This window comes from Anguilla anguilla, chromosome 16, assembly GCF_013347855.1.
Source record: "Anguilla anguilla isolate fAngAng1 chromosome 16, fAngAng1.pri, whole genome shotgun sequence".
Taxonomy (NCBI): Eukaryota; Metazoa; Chordata; class Actinopteri; order Anguilliformes; family Anguillidae; genus Anguilla; species Anguilla anguilla.
This window is the reverse complement of record NC_049216.1, coordinates 27,495,215-27,516,285: the sequence shown is the minus strand read 5'-3', so window position 1 is coordinate 27,516,285 and position 21,071 is coordinate 27,495,215. Positions and strand designations below refer to the sequence as shown.

At 51.4% G+C, this 21,071-nt stretch overlaps 1 protein-coding gene across 6 annotated transcripts in view; it reads right to left on the bottom strand.

Moving 5' to 3' along the window:
- The window catches only part of zfhx3 (zinc finger homeobox 3), a 231,430-nt gene that overhangs the window by 87,145 nt on the left and 123,214 nt on the right, over positions 1-21,071 (bottom strand). For 4 of the 6 annotated variants that reach the window (XM_035396651.1, XM_035396653.1, XM_035396652.1 and 1 more), the window contains 2 exons: positions 7,257-10,365; positions 2,840-3,336 (listed from right to left, as the gene is read on the bottom strand). In XM_035396651.1, the coding sequence (XP_035252542.1) occupies positions 2,840-3,336; positions 7,257-10,329 (3,570 nt within the window). In that variant the 5' untranslated portion in view covers positions 10,330-10,365. Of the gene's footprint in view, positions 1-2,839; positions 3,337-7,256; positions 10,366-13,707; positions 13,871-21,071 lie in introns of those variants that run through there. The other 2 variants (XM_035396654.1, XM_035396656.1) reach the window with 2 other exon arrangements.

Here is a 21,071-nt window from a genome sequence, read left to right as displayed (position 1 = left end):
CGGGGACACCGGGGGGAGAGCAGGTTAACTCCCATCGGCATGGCCGGACTGGGGACACCGGGGGGAGAGCAGGTTAAGTCCCAGCGCGGCAGCCAGAGGGCTTTCGGAACATTCCGGTACGTGGGCCAGTATTTTTAGAAAGCCCTAATATGGGCTGCATACCACAGACTCTCAAATTATCCCATCCCGCTCAGTCCTCGGTTTAAACCTTCCTTTTTAATTCCAGTAATTACAGGCTCGGGTTTGTACGGGACCGTGCACACAAAGGCCCTGCTTAATGCAAGCCAGTCTGATTCGGGTAAAGTGTCCAAGGAGCGCCCACATCTTACACGGCCCGTTCTGCTGACTCCATGATTTATTTTCTTCTCATGAGGTTCTTTTTTTTTTTTTTTTTTTTAAAGTAGCAATTTACATCATATTTCTTTTTGGGTAAAAATAAATAAATATGATTTTTCTTTTTCCTGTTCACAGAATGTATGAAATCGGCATCTCTTGCAGCAGGGTAGGCAGCTGTAAGAGTTCTGTCCTTTGTTAAAGGAGTGCTACAAAGTCCGACAATACAAAAAAAAAAAACATCTTATTACCAAGGAGGCAACCAATGGTGTACCAGCACATAGAGGCATGCACTCATCACCCACTAATCACATTTGTGGGTCATGAAATCAAGTCATGATTTGGTCAAGTTGTGAACATCTTTGTTCAGAGCATGCCTGTCCAAATTGATCATAACTGCTTCCTTATGACGGCGGCATTCTCAGTCCAAAGGCTCGGAGTTATGCAGATGCTCCGCATTCTTTAACGGCTGTTTGGCCCTTCATGATGAAGAGCTGTCTTAAAGGGGAGGGGGGGATAAATGCGGCAGAACGATCAAGACTGGCTGTGTTGTTCACCTATTTGCCTAGAATGGACAAAGGCTATTACTCATGTTCTCCTGCAGCTGGAAAACAACCCTGGGCCCAAAGGTGTCAGCCATTTTGGCCTTTTGATTCCTATGGCTCCAGGCAGAAACGTACGCCACGCATACCGGCTCCCTGTGCTTTTTTTTCACACCCTTCTGTAAAGCAGACTGTTGCATCATGGGCGAACATTTTTCCTCAGACGCTGCGGTAGAGAGAGAGACGAGCTGACAGGCTGAGTGTGCGTCAGAGGCGGGATCGTGCCGCGGGCGGGCGGGCGGGCGGGCGGGCGAGTGGGCCGGGTGCCACCGCGCGGTGGCAGGGGCGGGAACCTCAGTCCCGCTGGCGCGGATGCGGGCCCGAGCGCCGCGGGCACCCCGAGGCCTCCATGCCTCCCTGGTGCTGCGCACACAAGCGCCGGGGTAGTGTTACGCGTCTTAATCATCGCGGTATTCGTAAATACCCCCGGCCTGCGTGTCCGGGCCTGAGCCGCGGGGACGGTTACAGCCCTGCTCTCGCTCCGGCTCCCTTCCCTAAGCCGACGTGTCCGAATCCCAAAACGGCCGTAAACGCCGACTTCTCGGCAAATCCCCCACGGAACGGCTCTGGCCGTCCTTAATGGCCGGACTGGGACCCCAGGCTCACTCCTTTCACTTTAATGGACTGGTGAAAATTGGACTCTTTGTGCAACTGCATGTTCTTCCAGCACAGGGGTTCCTAACAGGACATGTGTTATGAAAATATCAGAGGATTACAGGAGGTTTTTTTTTTTTTTTTAATTTTTTTAGTAGGTCTCTTCTAAATGGGAAAGAAAATCGAGCCTTTTGGATACAGCTTTAAATTGGTCTATTCTACCACAGCTTTTTAATACGATGAAAAATAAGACAAAACTTGCTTATTTTTCACTCTGTCATTTACAACACTCTTTGCCAAGATCAATTATACTACAAGTCTGGGAATAGGAACTAAAGTAATTTACTATATATATATATATATATATATATATATATATACTATGTATATATTCAGTGTAGATGTATATGTTAGTCCTTGCTCAAATAAAAGCCAACCCAGCATGTGAGCATGTGTAGTGTAGCACATGCAGGGATGAGTGGGGATTTGTATGGGGAGAGGGGTGTGTGTGTAAACTCCCCATATGAAGCAATGCCAGTTTGGGTTAAACAGAGTGCAAGTCCGGCTGCAGACACGTGGATGGGTGGGTAAGTGGAATCAGGTCTGTTAGATTTATGGCCATTTGTTCAGGGAGTGTTCATCCATTGGCCATTATGGAATGATTAGGGGAGAAGGTGAAGCTCCAAGTCCAACAAAAATCAATATGGCTGTCGAGAGCAATTCTGCCTCCCCGCTCCGAGGAGTATTAGCGCAAAACCCAGTCTTTTCGCACTTCTTCATCCCCCCTCATCTCGCATTTCCCCTGTTGCCCCTCTCACACGCCTCACTTCCCCCTCCCCAGCGCCATGTCACTGGTGTTCTACCCGCAGTAACAATGCCCCCCGCCCCCCCCCTCAGACCCTTTACCTTCTGCAAAATTGGCTGAGCAGTCACTCAGGATTGTGGTGTTTAGGCTGCCACCAGAACCGGCAAGGCAGGCTTACACTCACCAGAAATTAGTATGAGAGAGAGAGAGAGAGAGAGAGAGAGAGAGGGAAAGAGAGACAGAAAAAGAGAGAGAGCATGCACTTGTGGGCGTGTGAATGTGTGTGTGAGAGAGTGTGTGTGTGTGCGCATGTGTGCCTGCGTTTGTGTGTGTTTAACTGGTTGTGAAGTTATGGTTACGGTTTTGGAGGGACTGGACTGCAGTGAGTAGAGTATTTAGATTGCCTGAGGAGTGTGTCTTTGGGATCCTCTCTGCAGGGGCAGCCGTGGGGGCCGTGCAGGTTGGCGGTAAATGGCTGAGACAGCGCAGGGCAGGGGGCGCTCACCTTGTAGAGCTTGAGGCTGGCCTCGTGGCGGGAGTTGACTGTGTGCAGCCGCAGCTTCTCCAGGCTGTTGGTGTAGTAGTCGCAGGCGTTGCACTTCAGGTGGACGGGGTTGCCGATGGCGACGCACTTGAGGCGCCACTCGTTGCCCTTGCCCCCTTCCTTGATGTGCGCCACCAGCTGGTACTTCTGCACGTGCTTGTCGGTCTTGCAGTGCAGCTGGAAGTTGGCCTTGAGCTGCGTGGTGTAGCGGCACAGCTTGCACTGGTGGGAGTCGCCCACCACCGCCCGCCACTCCTCCTCCGGCAGGCTGCGCTCCGCCCCCATGTGCAGGCCCAGCACGTCCAGGTTGTCGGTGGTGAAGTGGTTGCACACGGCGCACTGGAAGAGCTTGAGGGAGGGGTCGCTGGTCTGAGACAGGCTCTCCCCCAGGGTCATCAGCTCCTCCGACACCAACTGACCGCCACCCAACCGCATGTCCATGGGAATCTCACCACCTACTGAGGACACGGCGTACCGCACATACACACACACACAGAGCCACACACACAAACACACATACACACACACACACACACGTGCACACACACACAGCCACACACACAAACACACATAGAGACACACACACATACAAACATTATTAGCAAGTTATTCTTTCTGTGTGCTTTTCCACATTTTATATGTGTTTTACATTAAACACGGCTTGCAGGGATTATTGCTATCTGGTTATCCATCTATTTCGTTTCATTTATTATTTGAGCTTTTTTAAACATAAGGATGTGTTTAAGAGTTTCTGGGAGGGGGAGAGAGAGAGGGAGAGTCCTTCACTGCTCAAGAGCTTCTCAGTGTGAGCCGCGCAGAGCATGGGAAATTTCCTGAGAAAAATGAAAGGTGTGTGCTGAAACCTTCAGCAGAGAGCGCCATGTTTTTCTCTCAGTCAAAGTGGATTTGTTCTCCAGTTTCAGTACCCCTTGGAGGCTAATGTACATGTGTGTATTTATGTATCTAATTCTATTAAACCAAGATTATCCTTCCTTTGAGCAGGGGCAAAGAAATCCTTTAACTTTTCACAGGAACAGAAAACCTATCTGCTCGGGTATGGACTGGAGCTCTTTCATGGCCCTGCCTGCACTAAATCAGCTCCAGAAGATGTGAGTTATAACGAAAAAAAGAACTGGTAACTGTATTATTACAAGGGATCTAAAGTTCCCAAGCACACATTACTGTAAATGGAATGCAGTCTCTTGTTTAAGGAATAAAAACACCTCTCAGTCCGCCTTCTCCGTCCAGATTGTGGTTAAATCAGCAGACACCTGGCTAATTAATATTGGACTCCACAGAGGCAGGTCCCGGGTTAAAAAAAAATAAAAAATAAAAAAAAATAGCCAAAACAGTCCTAAACGTAGATTCAACACCTGAACAGAGTACAAAGACCATGGAGGGAAAAATGGTTTGGGAGGTTTGGCCTTTCCTCACTGATTTTTAATCTATCACTGCCCAGACTCCCGAGTGGGGGCTGACCCCGCCTGACTTTGCACTAAATTAATTCCAGCAGCCCCATTTTATTTATTGGCAAGGCATGCGGGCCGCAGTCAGACTTTTCTCCATTACCTGGGTTTTTATAGCCAGATGAGGAAGACCTTTCTGAAGCCCCGCGGAAGCGCTGCCAGCTCAACGTCTCAACAGAGCGGCTTCTCCAACAGCGTCCGGCCCCTTCCTCCTCGCCACCGCCTCATCGGCCAGCGGCATCGCACTGCAGCTCAGACTTCTGCGCTCTAAAAGGCTTTAATGGGCGTCTGTGCATCTGCTCAGCCTCTCCGCTATCTGTACCTCCAGCGCACGAAGGCTCTTTAATACCATGACCCTTAGAATATGACTGAATCCACTCAGGCCTTTTTATTAGTATGGGCAGCATCAAAATACATACGCTTTCCAGGATAATTAATCGAAGGCTGGGATTCGTCAACTTCACGTTTTTAAAAGAAATCTCAGAAAGCCATTTGCCAAAGCACAATACTAAAGAGTGAAATACGACCAACCGATTGGCAGAAAATCTAACAATATTGTGTTCGTTTTAGCTCAGTGAAGACCACTAGGCCACTGGCTTCAGTCGGTGTCCAGGGACAGCACCTGAAGCGTTCCGTTATGGAAGCAGCACGCTGCACAGCAAAAGCATGCAGTGCACAAGCACACAAGCACACAGCCTCAGACTGCGCTGCTACGGGCTTGGGGATTAGCGTTAGGAGGAGACTCGGTGAGATTGTGTTCATAGCTGAGAGTTCTGGGGCAGACGGACTGGGAAAAAAAAGCTGCATCTGGTACAGTTCTGCCAGTACAGTACATTTGTTTAAAGAGGTGTGAAAGTTCATAGGCAGATAACGACCGCTCAGTTTCGAGACTGTGTGAGACAGCGTGTGGATGCCTACCTAAAAAAGGGATCTGTGTGTGTGTGTGTGCGCGTGTGTGTGTGTGTGCGTGTGTGACTGAGAGACACAGAGAGTGAGTGTGTTGCGCATCTGTGACAGAACGGGCCAATCAGAAAACGGCAGTCCCACTTTGTAACATGCTTATTAAATGTTCCTTTGCAGCAAAATGAACCAGATGGCAGAAAAGAAAAAAAACAGAATTAGTCACAGCAATCAATTCTTGTTCGTCTCTTTGAACTGGCGACACTTCAAGACATGTCTGTACAAACTTTGGGGTTGTAGTTGGCAGGCAAAACACTTGCCGCTGCTACACAATTACCCTCAGTAAGCTTTTCTTTCGCCCCCTTTTCAACCAAGATAAAATTTATAGCTCTAATTACAAAGTAAAAAAAAAAAAAAAAAAAAGAAAAAGACATCAGTTGCTGACTGCAGCTGAGACTTGGGAATAATGACATAACAGCAGCCATGTTCAGTGGAGGCCTTTGGTAGAGGCCTTTAGGACACGACCGTGTGCTCCACTAAACATGGCCGCCGTTCTGCCGTTGGGTCCAGAACGCAGCCTTTCCGTGGCCACGCCGTCGCTGGCGAGACAGTAAGGCAACGAGGCCGCGGCTCGTGTGATCCAAATGCTCCGGCACGCTCCGCAGACAAACAGGGATGGGGGGAGAATTAGGGAAGGATTTCAAAGGATTTCATTTCCTGCCGCACAATCGGAGCGCAGTGAAATCCTTTTACCTGGCGGTGTAATGGGTGAGAAGCCCCTTGGCTCTCTTACACGGTCGTCCTTCACAGGAATCATCGCATAAGCCGCTCGCTCAAGTGCAGGCACCGCCAACCTTGCCTTGTAACTTAAAAAGCGTCTTCGCTTGAGGTCGTTCTTTCACAAACGGGCACCTGCTGAGGGTTTTTTCTCCCCTTTCCTCGGCGGTGAAGTGTATTGATTTAACTACACTTTAGTTAACCGCTTGCGCGTCTATTCAGCGCCGGCTCGCCAGTGCAGCGGGCTTACGGAGGGGGAGCGGCAGAGACGCCGCGATTAACGCAGGCCCAACGCCTCGCTGAGAAGGAGCCGGGGTCCTACGCCAGATAAGAGCGCGGCTGTGGGGGGGGGGGGGGGGGGGGGGGCAGGAAACCGGCGTTCCTGTGCCGTCCCGTTTGAAGTGTGTCCACTGTGGGGGGGGGGGGGGGCTCACTTTTACTCGCTCCATCTCTCCCATCCTTGCTCCCTCTGTCAACTTATCTCTCTCCCTCTCTCTCTCCCTCTTGCTCCATCTCTCCCAAATCTCTCTCTCTCTCTCTCTCTCTCCCCCTCCCTCTCCCAAATCTCTCTCTCTCGCCCTCTCTCTCTCTCTCTCGCTGTCGATGTCAACAAAAGGGACTGTACTGGGTTCAGCAGGGCAGGTTTGCCCCAGGGCATAAGGCAGGAAGGAAGAGGTGGCAGCTCTGCCAAAAATGACTGTGAGAGCAAGAGCAAGAGCAAGTAACTGTGTGCTCCCCATTCATTAACCTTTTACCTGGTGACACCTCTGGACCCTGCTAGTTTAGTACAGACAGAGGGCAGAGTATGGACAGACAAACCTCTGTTAGGGGGAGATAGGGACTGCATTCTGTCAGTATATATGCCAGCTTGAAAGGAAGGATCTCGACTCAAAGGGCTCAATTTCCCATTTCACAATATTGGAGAAAATACTAATAACATCCCAGAGCTAGCATATTAGCATATTTGTTTTGAGCACAATTTTAAAAATTAAATATTAGCATATGTTTGAAGAATCTGTAGGCTCAGTGAAGATATAAAGGAGGAAATATTCCGTGTGTTCCATTATTTAGAAGGCCTTATTTTACACTAGCCTACAGGCACATGTGCTTAAAGGAAAAGTTGATGAATTTTCTCAAGGGCGCTACAACAGGGGTGACCTTGATCAGCCGAGAGAAAGGCAGAGATAAGGGGAGGAAGGAGCGGTCGGCTCTCCTATCTGACGCGCTGATCTCACCGAGTGTTGGGGCAAGGGCGGCCATGTTGGGGTCCAGATGGAACCCGCCCAGCAGGTACGAGGCGTCGGCTCCAGAGGGGTCCATCTTGAGGCCCGGGGGGAGGCTCATGTTCTGGGTCAGGTAGTACTGGTACAGCTCGGCCTCGGAGGGCGAGGGCAGGCCGCCCAGGCCCAGGCGGCCGTGCTGCATCTGCGTCACGTTCTGCTGGAGGAGCATCATGTTGTGCATGTGCTTCTCGCTGGTCATGTGGATCCTGAGGTTGCGGGCCACGTTGGTCTCGTAGTCGCACACCTCGCAGCGCCACGTGGGCTTGCTTTTTGGCTTGGTGGGCGAGGGGGCCCCGCAGGCCCCGCCCACGTGGGCAGTGGACTGGGCGGGGTGGTGGTGGTGGTGGACGGCGGCCTGCGTGGCCGAGGGCACGGGCACCACGTTGCTGGGGGCGTGCCCGAACACCTGCTCGCCCGTGGGGGCCAGCGAGCTGCCGTTCTGCAGCGTCTGCATGTTGTTCAGGTGCTTGTCCGACTGCATGTGGATGCTCAGGTTGCCCTTGGTGGTGGTGGAGTAGTTGCAGACCTCGCAGCGGAAGGGCTTGTAGCCGCAGGTGTAGCTCTCGCCCCGGGCCAGGCGGGGGTGGCTCTGGCCGCTGCTGCAGTAGGCGCAGGAGCCCCCCGAGTCCGGGTGCTTCTCCTTCATGTGGGCCTCCAGGGTCTGCTGGTACTTGTAGTGCCAGTTGCACTTGGGACACTTGAGCGTCTTGCAGGAGTTGCGCGAGTGCATCATGGTCATGTGACCGCCCAGGGAGCGGGAGGAGCCCAGCACGGTGTCGCACTTGGGGCACTCCACCCCGCTGCCCCCGAGCCCGTGGCTCTGGGGGCACTCGCCCGCCCCGGCCAGGTCGCAGGGCGCCCCGGGGTGAGAGTGGTCGTGGGCGTGGGGCGAGGGGTGCAGGTGGTGGTGGTGGAGGTGGTGGAGGTGGTGATGGTGCAGGAGAGCCCCGCCGTCGTCCTCTCCCTCAGCCGGGCTTTCATTTGGTTCAGGAGCTGTGGCACTATCTCGATTGGCACTTTCGTCTGCGGCGGCGGCGTCGGGGGCCAGAGGGGAGGAGGTGGCGGCGGGCGGGCAGGCCGTCGCGTCGTCCTCGCCCCCCCTGCCGGCCGCCGCCGTCGAGGCCGCGGGCAGGACGGGCCCCTGGCAGTTAAAGCTCAGAGGGAGCTCGGAGGCCCTCCCCCCGCCGTCCGAAGCCGCCCCCGCTTCCGACGCCCTGGCGGACGCGGAGGAAGAGGAGGCGGAGGCGGGGGCTTTGCTGTTGTGCGTGGGGCTAGCCGCAGGGGGGCAGGAGGAAGGCTGGAGAGCGCTACTAGGCATTAATAAAGGAGATTTGGAAATGCTTTGGTTTGAGACAGCCGGGTCCCCCCCCTCTCCTCCGCTGCCGCCGCAGGCCGCCGCAGTGCCTCTTTCCTCTTCCTCGTCCTCCGCTTCTTCTAACAGTTCCTCATCCTCCTCCGAGCCCGCCTCCGAGCCAGGCATGAGCTCCTTGCCCGCCCTCCCCTCCCGGTCGGCGTTCTCCCCCCTGTGGGCCCCCTCTTTGCCAGCCGGCCCCTCTGCTCTCCCTCCCTGCTCAGGCTGGGCGCTGGAGTCTTTGGCAGGGCCTGGGGCTGAGGTAAGCGAGGGCGGCTTGGAGCTGCCCAGCCCGCCCAGCGAAAGGAGGGAGCCTAGCGGGACGGGCTCAGCGCCCGAGTCCGAGTCTTTATTGAGGAGGGCCCCACTCCCCCCGCCGCCGCCGCCGCCGCTGCTCCCCGGCTCTAAGTGGACCCCGCTGAAGGTGCCGTAGAAGCTCTGCCCGGAGCTCAGGGGCACCAGCGTGGGCGGCGCGCCGGAGCTCTTGTTTTTTGGTTCCAGGAAGCTGATGAGGGGCTCTTTGTCCTTCCCGATGCCCTGGATGATGGCGGAGGCGTGCTTGTGCCCCAGGAGCTGCCGCTCCTCCTCGCTCAGGGTCATGCGGTGGTCGTGCACGGCGTGGGTGGCGAAGGAGCGGGCGTAGCCGAAGGACAGCTTGCACAGGAAACACATGAGGATGGGCTTGCCCTTGCCGTAGAGGGCCAGCCCGTCGAATTTGGAGAAATCCACGTTGTTGGGAACATCTTTGGATACGCAGGACTTCTTGGCAGACCCGTCGCTGTTCAGGTAATCCTTGTTGCTTTTGTGCCGCACATCGAAAACGCGGAAACTGTGCAGGACAGGACTCAGGCCTGCCACGGTTGAGGTATTGGGGAAACCTTGGTCTGAAGAGCCGAACCACTTCCCGAACGACGAGGCTATGTGGAACGTGTTAATGATCTGAGGGTAGACCGAGGGAGAGGCCCCGGCGGGGTCGCCCGGCTTCCCCGCGCTGGGGAGGGAGTTTGTGGGGAGCAGGCCGGGCCCCGCACCCCCACCACTTTGGATCAGCTGGCTGAGGCTCTCCACAATGTAGGCCGAGCCGTCAGGCTGGTAGACAATCTCTCCAGCTAGGTTCTCCACGTCGCTGGTCTCTTCCTCCTCCTCCTCTTCTCCTTCTTCGCTGCCGCTCTCCGTCATCCCCCTCCTTCGTGCCTGCTGCTGGCGCTGGAGAGCGGGCATGCCCCCTCCCCCCGGAGCCATGGGCACTCCGGGGAAGGGCTGCAGACTCGGGAAACAGCTGTCGATCTCCATTTCATCCAAGTCATCCAAATCTTCATCCTCCTCCTCTTCCTCCCCGCAGCTACCTCCTTCCTCCTCGGCCTCCTCCTCGAGCGCCTTCGCTCTGGGCCGGCGGCGGGGGGTGGAGCTGTCGCCGGAGGCTGAGGGCGGGGTCCGCGTCTGGGGCGGCTGCTCTCTCACGCCCTCTCTGGGCACGCCGAGGGCCTGGAGCTGGGAGGGGTAGGGCGCGGACAGAGACAGGGGTTCCAGGGAAGGGGGCTGGCTGCTGAGAGGGACCTGCACGTTAGGGCGATCGTTCCAGGGCTGCGGAGGGTGCTGCTGTTGCTGGGAGGCGGCGGCGGCGGCGAGCCCATCGTCTGTCCCAGAAACCACGGGAGACTCACAGCTTTCCATGCTGATGCCTACATGAGGCGTTCATCGCATCCAGGCCTGGAAGAGGACGAGGGAGAGGGAGAGAAAGAGGGAGAGAGAGGAGGAAGGAGAGAGAGAAAGAGAAAGGTTAGAATCACTCTCAGGGTAACCAAATCACCAAACATTCTTCAAGTTATCAAAACATGTGAAAGGGTATGCACTCACAACAACACCATTTAGTTAATTACACTTTCAAACAATAATCAGCATTTCGACTTCAACCAGTCACCAAAAAAAAAAATGTAATCACAAGAGGAGACTGCAGACGTCTTGAAGAGAGCGGCCACGCACCGCCGTAAGAGGACGGACGCACTTAATGCGCACTGCCCCGAGTGTGAAAGGAAAGCAGGAGATCTAATTGAGAACACAATGGGACGAAGGAGAGGCCCATATCACATGCTGAATATTACATGAGCGAAGTTTACCGGCACCGAGCTCCGCCGTGTCCGGGTTGATTAACACATTCGCTGCCTCCTCCTGATTTATTTCCTCGTTTACCTAGCGATGCAAATGTCAGGTGCAATCGTGCACCACATCTACCACCCCTTCCCCCACCCCCACTCCCCCAACTGTACATCAGCAGAGAGCGCAAGGCAGGAAAGACTGACAGTATCTACCTCTGTTTATTGCGCCAAGTGTGAGATCTAATCAAGAAAATGACAAAGGGTGCTCATTATTTTAAATTATGTACTTAAAGACAATACCTCAGACAAGTACTAATAATCCATATTAGATTCCCCCTTCCTGCCATATCAGGAATTATCCATCTTTCATCTTCGCCTTGCAAACAAAACCCTAATTGTACATTTTCTCAACACCACATACATATTTTTAAATAAACGTACGGCTGGGAAGAAAAAAAAAAAGTGTAATAGCAGAGAGAAAACGGACTCGTTGCGAGTTAGGAACTGCCTGTCCGTATATGAAACATTTACGTAATTCTTAAAACCGAAGTGAGCATTAGCACTGATAAGTGCCAGTGTTTTCCACTGCACTTTAGACTGCTCGCCTCCATATCTGTGCATGTTAAATATGCAGGGGAATAAATTATTGCCATTAAAATTCTCCTTCAACCCCCACTGCAACCCCCTCAACTCCCGTTCGGTTGCCTGACTGTATGCATTCCTCGTGTAACTATTTGTAAGTGCGCATAAACACGCAAAGCGGAGTGAGAGAGCGCAAGAGAGAAGGAAACGAAATCCGCGGTCCAAAAAATACAGCAGCTGGGCCGGGGACGCGCAAGGCAGCTGTGTTTGGATCCGGCATCCAACGGTCTCCGCAGTTCGCCGCGTTTCAAACGCTCCTATTATCCCCCCCCGCCCCTCCCGCCCCTGAAATAATAAATGGGAAGCTCTGCTTTCTGGCTAGCAGTGCCCCGAGCTCCAAAAAGCCCCGGCGCAGGCCGGCCGCAACGCACAACAACAAGGAGATAAAACGATGGCGAGAGATACTGCTGAGCTAATAATTTCATTAAAGGGATGCAGGCAACATTGATTAAGGGGGGTGACGGGACTGAAACCAATAACTCTGGGCTGGCCTTTAACCTTGAATGTTGAATATTACATGAGCGAAGTTTCCCGGCACTGAGCTCGGCTGTGTCCCGGGTTGATTAACACATTCGCTGCCTCGGCTTGATTTATTTACTTATTTACCTAGCGATGCAAATTTCAGGCGCAATCGGGCGCCGCGTCCACCGCGGCTTTCTTCCCGCGACCTAAATCAGCGCCGAGAGGAGGGCGGGGCCAGCGAGACTGACAGCGTCTGGCCCTTCCAGAATGCCTGATGAGCTTCCCAAACGCTACACGCGCGCACACAAAAAAGACGACGTTTCCAATCGTCTTACTTAATATTTTTTTCACCTGCATAATTATTAGAGTCAATTATAGCCAGGGAATCCGTTTCTAATCAAGTATATTGAAGGCACAAAGTTAATTTTTGATAAGGCGAGCAAAGTGGTAAATAACCTACATTATAAAAGAAAAAAAAACATTCAGACAGGAGTAGCAGACTAACAGTAAGCGTAATGAAGGTGACAGCCATTTTATGTCTATATATTCTAACTACAGTGAACACACAGACAATAATTTAGCAGACAATAATGGCAACAGTAATTAGGTTCTGCTATTAACGGGTTAATCTATTTTACATTTTTACATTAATCTATTTTTTCTATGGTTTTAAAACAATGGTAAAATGGTTTAATACAAACCAGGTGGGATACTAAGAAAATGAACCTTCATTCAGGTTCATATTTATTTGAGGCTGGATCCATTGGTAAAAACCGCAAAGTTGAAATCATGCATATTTTACTGTATCCAAAACTGGCAGAGATAGAAGAGGAAGTCAATGGAGATTAACAAAAACATAAAGCATTTGCAGCCACCTGCTTCGCAGATGAAGATGGGGGGGAAAATGTCCCATTCTTTTAAAAAAAAACAAAAGTTCTCCGATAACTGCTCCACATTTCAAGGTAGGTTTTCCCCCTCTGTGGTTCTGAACGCGTGACATCACAGAAGCCGACGAATCAGAAGCGGCTACACCTCAGGGGTGGCCATCTTTTGTGCGGTCGGTTTGACCAGACCTGTCTGCACATTCCAGCGTGCGGCCGGGCGCTGCCCGGGAACAATGTGCCCACATGGCAGGCTGTTAAAGGAGAGGATTCGACTGAGGGACAAGGGAAGCAGCCACAGAGGAAGGCGATAAGCTGGCCTTGGTAGCAGCCACTCTCAGCTTTTAGGTTCTCCTGTTGAAACTAGCCCGTGAAGGAGGGATAGCGAAACGTGACCTGTCCAGCCTCCCACCTGAATCTGAAGCTGTAGCATAACGTGCTCAAACATCTGACACTTAGTCGTTACACTGTAAACACCCCCAAAAACACTGAGAGCATCTCGAGTTCTGTCCACAGTTTTACAAAAAAGCCACTTTTCCTTTCCATACAGGACTGACTGCATAACCTCTGAACAGGAGACTGAACAACTGTAGAGAGGGTTGAAAATATAGTATGTTTGTATTTTCAAGGAGGGACAACTTCAATTCTCCGGTATGCAAACTGGAATGTGAATATACCAGGACATACAGGTCAGTACATTGCGTACAGTGTGTCATGGCCCGTGTCCTTTCGCTTATACAAACCACACTTTCCCTTGATCTACTCCACACCAAAATATTCGATTCCGTATGAAAAAGACACGACGCACAGCGCCTAGCGCCCAACGCCAGAAACGGTCCCACGGCCTACCGTTTTCTTTTTAGTTCACTGTGCTCAGAGACTTACAGGGGAGGGAGGAGGGGGGGGGAGAAGAAAAAAAAAACCAGGAGGAAGTTGAATGCTAAACACAGTCAAAACAAGCCCACACTCACAATAGGAGATAATCTCTCAGAAGAAAAGGCAGGATTCCAGAACCCTGGGAGTAAACACGAGGCGAAGGCCGAGCCCAAGATGAGCGCCTTCCGAAGATGAAAGGGCGAGCAGCGATTAGCCCGGTCTTTTCTAGAAGGGTCTTCGGCCGGCTGCAGCAGGCCTCGGCGCTGTCCTCACGGCCTGTCCTCACGGCCCTCTCACGGGAGGGCACCCTGCTTTTGATGAGTGCGCTTCCGTCCCAAAACACTGGACCTCAGTCCTAACAGGAGAGCCAGCTGCGGGCTCTCTGCACTGCTCTGCCTCTGCAGAGTAGCGCTCGTTCCCCATCGGCCTCAGTGCAGAGTCACGTCAGTGTGACCAGGGAGACAGCAGTGTGAGGCGGGCGAGAACGCTGAACTCCGACTGCATGTGCACACACACACACACACACACATGCACACTGCATACCTAGGCCCAGAGGGACAGGAAAAGCTGGTTCCTCTTTTGTGTTACATTTACTAAGACAAAGGGGAGAAAACACTTCCCCCATAAAAATGCCATCCTTGAAAACCAGATTAGATTGTCCTCAAAAAAAAAAAAGAACAATAACAATAATAAAAATCAGTTTTGAATGAACACAGTCACTGGCTGGTGTCTGGTTGTCATTCGGAGTGGGCCGAAAATGAGATAAGTTTTTATTTATGGTCCCTTTCATTAAGTGAGATTTGCCTGTGGACAGAGGGGAATTGAAGCCGAGGAACCCATCTCATTATCAGCAGGCAGCATCACCAGCCTCCAGGCCCAGCTCCCCGAGGACCGCAGCTCCCAGGAGTCTCCTGGGGAATTAACTCTCACTCCGGCCCAGCTGGGAACCCTTCCTCCTCCTCACCCCCAAACACCCACGCTCAAGGTAGACAGGGGGTGGGGCTGTCGGGGAGGGAGGCTACCGCAGCCCCGCCCCCTGCTACACCCCCCCCCCCCCCCCCCCCCCCCCCCCCCCCCCCCCTTTGCTCCGCTTCTCTCTCCCTCGCACTGACCTCTTGTTGTGAAGGCTTCCCTGACTCTGTGAAATCCAGCCGTCGCAGAGCCTGGACACTGAAGGGTTAGTGTGCTTATTGAAAAATCAATGGCGCAAATGCTAAGCAAGTTACAGGAAAACGTGGGAAGGAAGGGTTCCTATTGATAAAGCAGAGGGCCTTTGATGTTGCACAGGGGACGTGTTTATTGATAGAAAAACCATTGTACTCCTCGGGCGAAGCGAAAGGGTTTGCCTGCAAAGCTATCCCAATTAGCTGCGAATGCTCGTATACGTTCTCTCCTTTACCGTTAAACCGTTTTAATTCCGAGCAGGATCTTTTATTTGCGCTAATCTGCGGTTCTTAGGTGGTAGCATGTCGCACGCGGAGCCCATGGAGCAGGGCGGTAATGAACACAGCTTCGCTAGCTCTGAACGGAGCTGCACCCCCTCTGCCCTCCCTCAGACGTCCCTCTCTATCATTCCTCTGCAGGCCCCTCCGCTAGAGGCCCAAAGCTCCGGCTCTCCAGCCTCAAGCAAGCCATCGCAAACGGGCACATCGTTTAGAAAGTCGCGCAATTCTCTGGGTGCAGAGGGGTAACGGAAACACGACTTCCAGCACCCTGATTTGACACCAGGAGCTTACGTTAATTCATTCGTAATTCGGCGCTGAGCCGACCCTCCCGCACCCCTTACGGACCTCCCGCTGTTCGCCTTTAAACCTGTCCTAAGAGCTGACGCGGGGCGAAGACAAGAGAACAAACAAACAGCCCCTAGCCCGCCGCCGCCGCTCGCTGCGATCTCCTCCCTTTCCTGACTGCTTAATACAAACGGCGGGATGCTCCCGCTCCCACTTCAGGAGGCAAAAAGTCAACTCAGGTCGATGGCACTCAGCCTGTAAACACGGCTTCCCGTAAAATCAATGATCTTCAGTTCTAGCTATCAGTCTGTGGAACAGAAATAGCTGTGGCTCTGACGGGACTGGGAGTGTGGGGAGGGGGGGGCAGGGGGGGGAATCAGAGCAGCAGGGCTGGGAGCGCCAGATTGAGATAGCAAGGCAATCAAGGAGGGTGCAATGGTGCTGTGTGCCACACCACTACTGTTACAGCCACTGGCCCTTGCGCTGAAATACAATTCCCAGAATCCCTTTCTGGAACAGGGGTGGGTCAGTTGGGTCACACTACAGTTTGTTCCATTTAGTAATGAAATTTTGCTTAGTAGTATTTATGTTTCCTGCTGTAAATGTTCTAGGGGCCAATCTTACAAATATGCCCCATAGGACTAACTGAAATTCAGATTCCTACAGTAAACTGGCCAGCCTATAGGCCGGCTTGTGTTAGAGGACGTTTCTGTGTCAAAGTGAACTATCGCTCTGTGAATTCATGTATCCATTGCTTTCTTTGTCAGGACTTTGCAAAAGGATCAGGTCCTGCTTTTTCGGGGTCACGAAAGCATTAAAATGACAGCCTTTAAAACCAGTTCTATTTAGTCAATCACAGGCTTTTTTCCCCCTCTACATGTGACAAAAAGTCAAAGAACAAGCGTAACCTGATTCAGCCAATCGGTGCTTAAGCAGACAAAGCCAGCCGGGGGAATGATGAAAGGCTGAGGAATGTATCAACACTTTTGGAATGTGTGATGGAAACATATGAAACAGAGCCGTAGTGTAATTAGAAATAGCTAATTAGCTCTGGGCTAATTACACAGTTCTTGGGAAAGCTGGTAAAAGAGCTGGTGGGGCGGTAAAGCAAACCAAAGCAGAGAACACACAGCAGGAAGCTCCCAGTCTCCCGCCAATTAGCCGCCAACATGGGGGGCACTGTGGCAGACGAGGATTTCAAATGAGGGCAGCTACACACCGCCACGCTAAAACCACACAGCAAAAACAGAGGAGATAAAACACATCCAGATTAAAAATGCATACCGCTATAAGTAGGATGGCTTCTGCAAACCGATTCCCCTTGCCCAAAAGCCACTCTCCAACAGCATCGTGGCGCAAAGAGTAAATTTATGCAACCTTGATTTTCCGTTTTGTTGAATAACAAAGTTACTGAAAACCATTAGATTAAAAAAATTTAATAAAATAAAAAATGCAAAGCTTTAATAACTAAAAGTAACTTATTATAGTAGCCTTAAGCCATATTTTCCTTTTTTAAACAAACCACAGAAACATGTGCTCTATTATTTCCCAGCACTGTCCCCAGTGGTTTGCCTAGATAAAGCTCTGTCTATAAATGCATAAATTATCCCTGGGATGGGGGGTATTGATGTATAATCAGAGATGGGCAAGTGCGCTTCATACCACAAACCCTACATTCGCCCCAAGGCAACCTGGCACACACAGCAAGCACTGCATGCGCCAGAGCTCTCCAGGGGGGTGGAGCATTGTGGGAAAGAGAGTGTCAGGCGTTGCGCTTGTGTGTTGGGGGCGGTGCGTGGGGGGGGTTGCGCGCTTTTGAATGTCAGCCAAGTTCCTCCGCTCCTTCAGCAGGTAGTACACATGCTGCGCCAGCTCTCCTGGGTCCCCGGTGCCGGAGGGGGGGCCCGATCGGGCCGTCCCCAACCTCATCCAGGCCCCGCCACCCCAGCCATACCTGGGCTCTCTCACTGCAGCAGCCTGCTGGAAGGCAACCAGGCGAGAAATGATCCCGGTGCTTTTATATTGACCAGAGCGGGGCAGATTTAGCCCGGTCCTGATGCACAGACACAGCCCAGCTCCATTAATTGATTAGTCTCTTCAAAAAGCTCCTCCAGTCTCTGCTGGTGCAGACCGCGCCGGGTCCACAGAGGAGGGAGCAGCGCGGTATCAGAACTCCAGAACCTAGCCCCGCTCTTTCCCCGCTCTCACGCCTCAAAAAGATGACGGGGGTGCATCGTCATGGTACCCTGGAAAAAACAGTCCGGCATGTTTTTTTGTGCACAAGAGATCGGGTTACAAAGGTTCCATGCTGAAGCATTGCTCTCTCTCTCTCTTTCCCTCTCCATGCTGAAGCATTGCTCTCTCTCTCCCTCTCTCTCTCTCTCTCTCTCTCTCTCTCTCTCCCTCTCTGTCTCTCTTTCTCTCCCTCTCTCTCTCTCGGCTCAGCCCTGAACCCAGGCATGCTGCCAGCTCTGACGTGGCAGTAATCCCCAACGAGCCCCTGTGGGTGAGAGAGAGAAGGGGCGGGAGGTCAAAGGACACAATCCACACATCTACTGCTACCGCTAATCTGCCTTTTCAATAACAGCTGACATTTTAAATAACTTATTCAATTCCGACCATCTAAATGTGAGGGAAGCTGGGATTTTTTTTTTATGTTGTTGTTCCAGCAAAACTGGAAGTGAAATCTGCTAACGGTAGGCACTTTTAGGGTGCTAGGATTTTTTTTTGTTGCTAGCTTGCTGGCAGTCCTTTTCCACACAGGAACAGGACACGGGGAGGGAGAAGCAATGATTTGCTTTCGTGTTGTGAGCGCTCGGTCGCTTGTGAATGATCGACAATCATATATAAACCGAAAACTGCAATGGAAAACAGAGACCGGAGAAGCCCGCCTTTCCCACGAGTCTCCCTCTACCCAGATCCCCCCTTCATTTGCAAAAAGGCTTCCTTATCCCTCACATCTGTGAGGCTTAAAGCTCAAAAACCCGTCAGAAAGCAGAGGCTGCGTGCTGTTTGTGGAAGGGCTTGCGTTCGTGAGGGAGCGCCCCCCCCCACCCCCCTCTCAGGCTGTCGATAGCACAGCGCTCCGGCACCGAGCATCGAGGCGCGGGCCCTCACAGGCAGAGCGCCGGTGCCCGTCCGCGCCCGCCCGTCCGCGCGCTCGCCCACGTCTCTCCCCAGCAGGGCAGCAGTTAGACAAGCCCACCGCAAACACAGTTGTTAGGGTGATCAATATCATTGAAATATTAAACCTTAAGAAGCCGCATTATTGATCGGGAGGGCCGACGATAAAACTGTTTATTATGATAATCTCCGGGCTCTGTGTAAACGCCTCCACGAGGACCCGTCCTGCAGCCGGCGATAGCGGCGGCTAACACCCCATCACGACTCCTCAACACGACTCCTCAACACCAAGGAGAGCAAGGAGGAGGAAAGGGGCCAAGACTGAAAAGACCGTCTTTAAAAACGCGATGTGACAGACAGTCCTGTGGCCTCTGTGGGGGAGAAGAAGGGAGTGAGGTCCATACTCGCAAAGTGGCGGGTAACACCGTATGTATCAATGAGACGACTCTCAGCAGAGTCAGGCGTACAGTGACCGATGCCCTGCCCCCCCCTGCAGGGAGTAACCCCCCCCCCCCCCCCCCCCCCCCGTCCTACCCAGCCCGGGCTGACAGACTGAAAGGCGTGTGGATAATGTCCTTTTAATCCCGGCTCTTTTTAAGTAATCCTAAAAACAAATACCTCAGTAATGACCGAGTCCTGCACCTGGTAAAACATCACCAGGAGTTCTCAGGCACCTGGAATCGGCCGAGTTTCCTTGAAATAGCATTCTTAAAGGGACAGACCCCCCCCCTGCCCAAGCCCCCCGAGGCGCACACAAAAGTAGGAAACCGTGTAGGGACTTGCAGCACACTTTTCAGGGGGAAGGAAAACCTGCTCGTAGACAGAGAAGAGCAAAGACAGAGAACAGCACTCTGCTTACGGTGGCAATTAGGGCAACAATAAGTGGCTTAACCCATGACAAACAGCTTGGAGGAAAAGACGACCCCCTTCAAAACACATCGGGGGATATAATGACCAAGATGGGAAGACTCAGAGTGACAGTGAGTTTGTAGCACATGGCTATGTGTTCAGAGCGGACAGGATAGCCACATAAAGAGTGTTACAGGAGAGTTTTGAAGCAGTTGTTTAGTTCTTGAACAGAGGGAGATCAGACCTCCATTGGGTATTGCACTAAAGGTGAAATGACTAAGGAACCAAAGTAAAGTTTGTGGCTGCTTTTGATGGAAGATACCTGGTACGGGTGCAGAACAGACACCAGGAAAGCTCAGCATTGTCTAGATTCATCCACCAATCTTCTGAAAACAGGGAGCCCCCTCCCAACCACCCCCCAACCACTGACCCATGACCCACTCGCATACCTACATGCAGACACACACGAGTTCCAGGCCTTTCTGTGGAAATGATTTCTGCGCAGAAAAAGAAGGCATTCAAGACAAAGACAACCGTGACCCAGACGCTAATTCCACAGCAGTGCATCCTGGATAAATAATTAGCAGCTGCTTTGAAGGCCCTGCGTCGACTCCCCGTTCGCTATCCGTAACACATTTGCTAAAGTCATTAATGACAAATATTTCGAAAGAAAAAGCTAAAATCTTTCTGGTACACAAATACTTCTTTTATGGGCCCTGGCTTGCATTCCTCCCTGCTTAGCTGGAGCCCTCATCTTGGCAAAGAGCTGAGTTCACTTTAAACAATAAAACCTCAGGGGAGAGTTGCTTTTTTTTTTTTTTTTTTTTTTTTTTTACAGCTCTTCAAAAAATATTTTCCCTTTTTATTTCATTATGCAGCATTACTAAAATAAAGCAATAATATGCACTAACCAATAAAAAAAATAAAAAATGCTGACCTGTGAATGTCTGTACAATTATAGAAAATAAGGAAACATAACCTAAACAAAACCATTTTTCCTGGACAACTTCTTCTGGAAGGATAACCCAGAAGTCAGAGTTAGCAGAACTGCCAGTGGGAATTAAAATGGCTCCCGCTGATGGCCTCAGCTCTTAATGCTGGACTATTCTCGTATAGCACTGCAGTGCATGTCCAATTAGCTAGCCCTGCTCACACTTACTGCCGGGCTATTTAAAGAATGCAATGTAGCTAACCAGGCTCATTTTCAACAGCAAGATAAACAAAGAGAAGCTGACAGCTGTAATCATGTAGGCTGGGTTCTCTCATTTTAAAGTGACTCATTTTAAACAGTGATCTCTGGTCACTTTGTATCTCCAGTCTCTTGTGAAATAATTTTGTTAACTAACATATTTGCAGAAAAAAATGAAACAAAAGTTTTCTTAGATGCTACAAGTTAAATAACATTTTTTATATACAAAATGTATTTTTCAATGTGTATGAACTACATATACAGATGGAAAAACATAGATATCTAAGGTATAACTATCACTTAACTTAATCACAGTTTCAATAGATACGTCACAATAACAGACAAGTGAGAAGAAATATTTATGGCAGATGCTGGTGGCACATGTTCAGGTGACAATCACATGATCTCTATCTCAGTAACACAAAAAGTTGTCATCTATCTGTTGTTGTTGTTGCTACTATAACACCTTTCTAAGACTATGGCAGACTGGGACATACAACTGAGAATGTAGCCCAAATATAAAAATCTGAATGAGGACATTCAGTATCACATTAAACTGAGCTCTCAG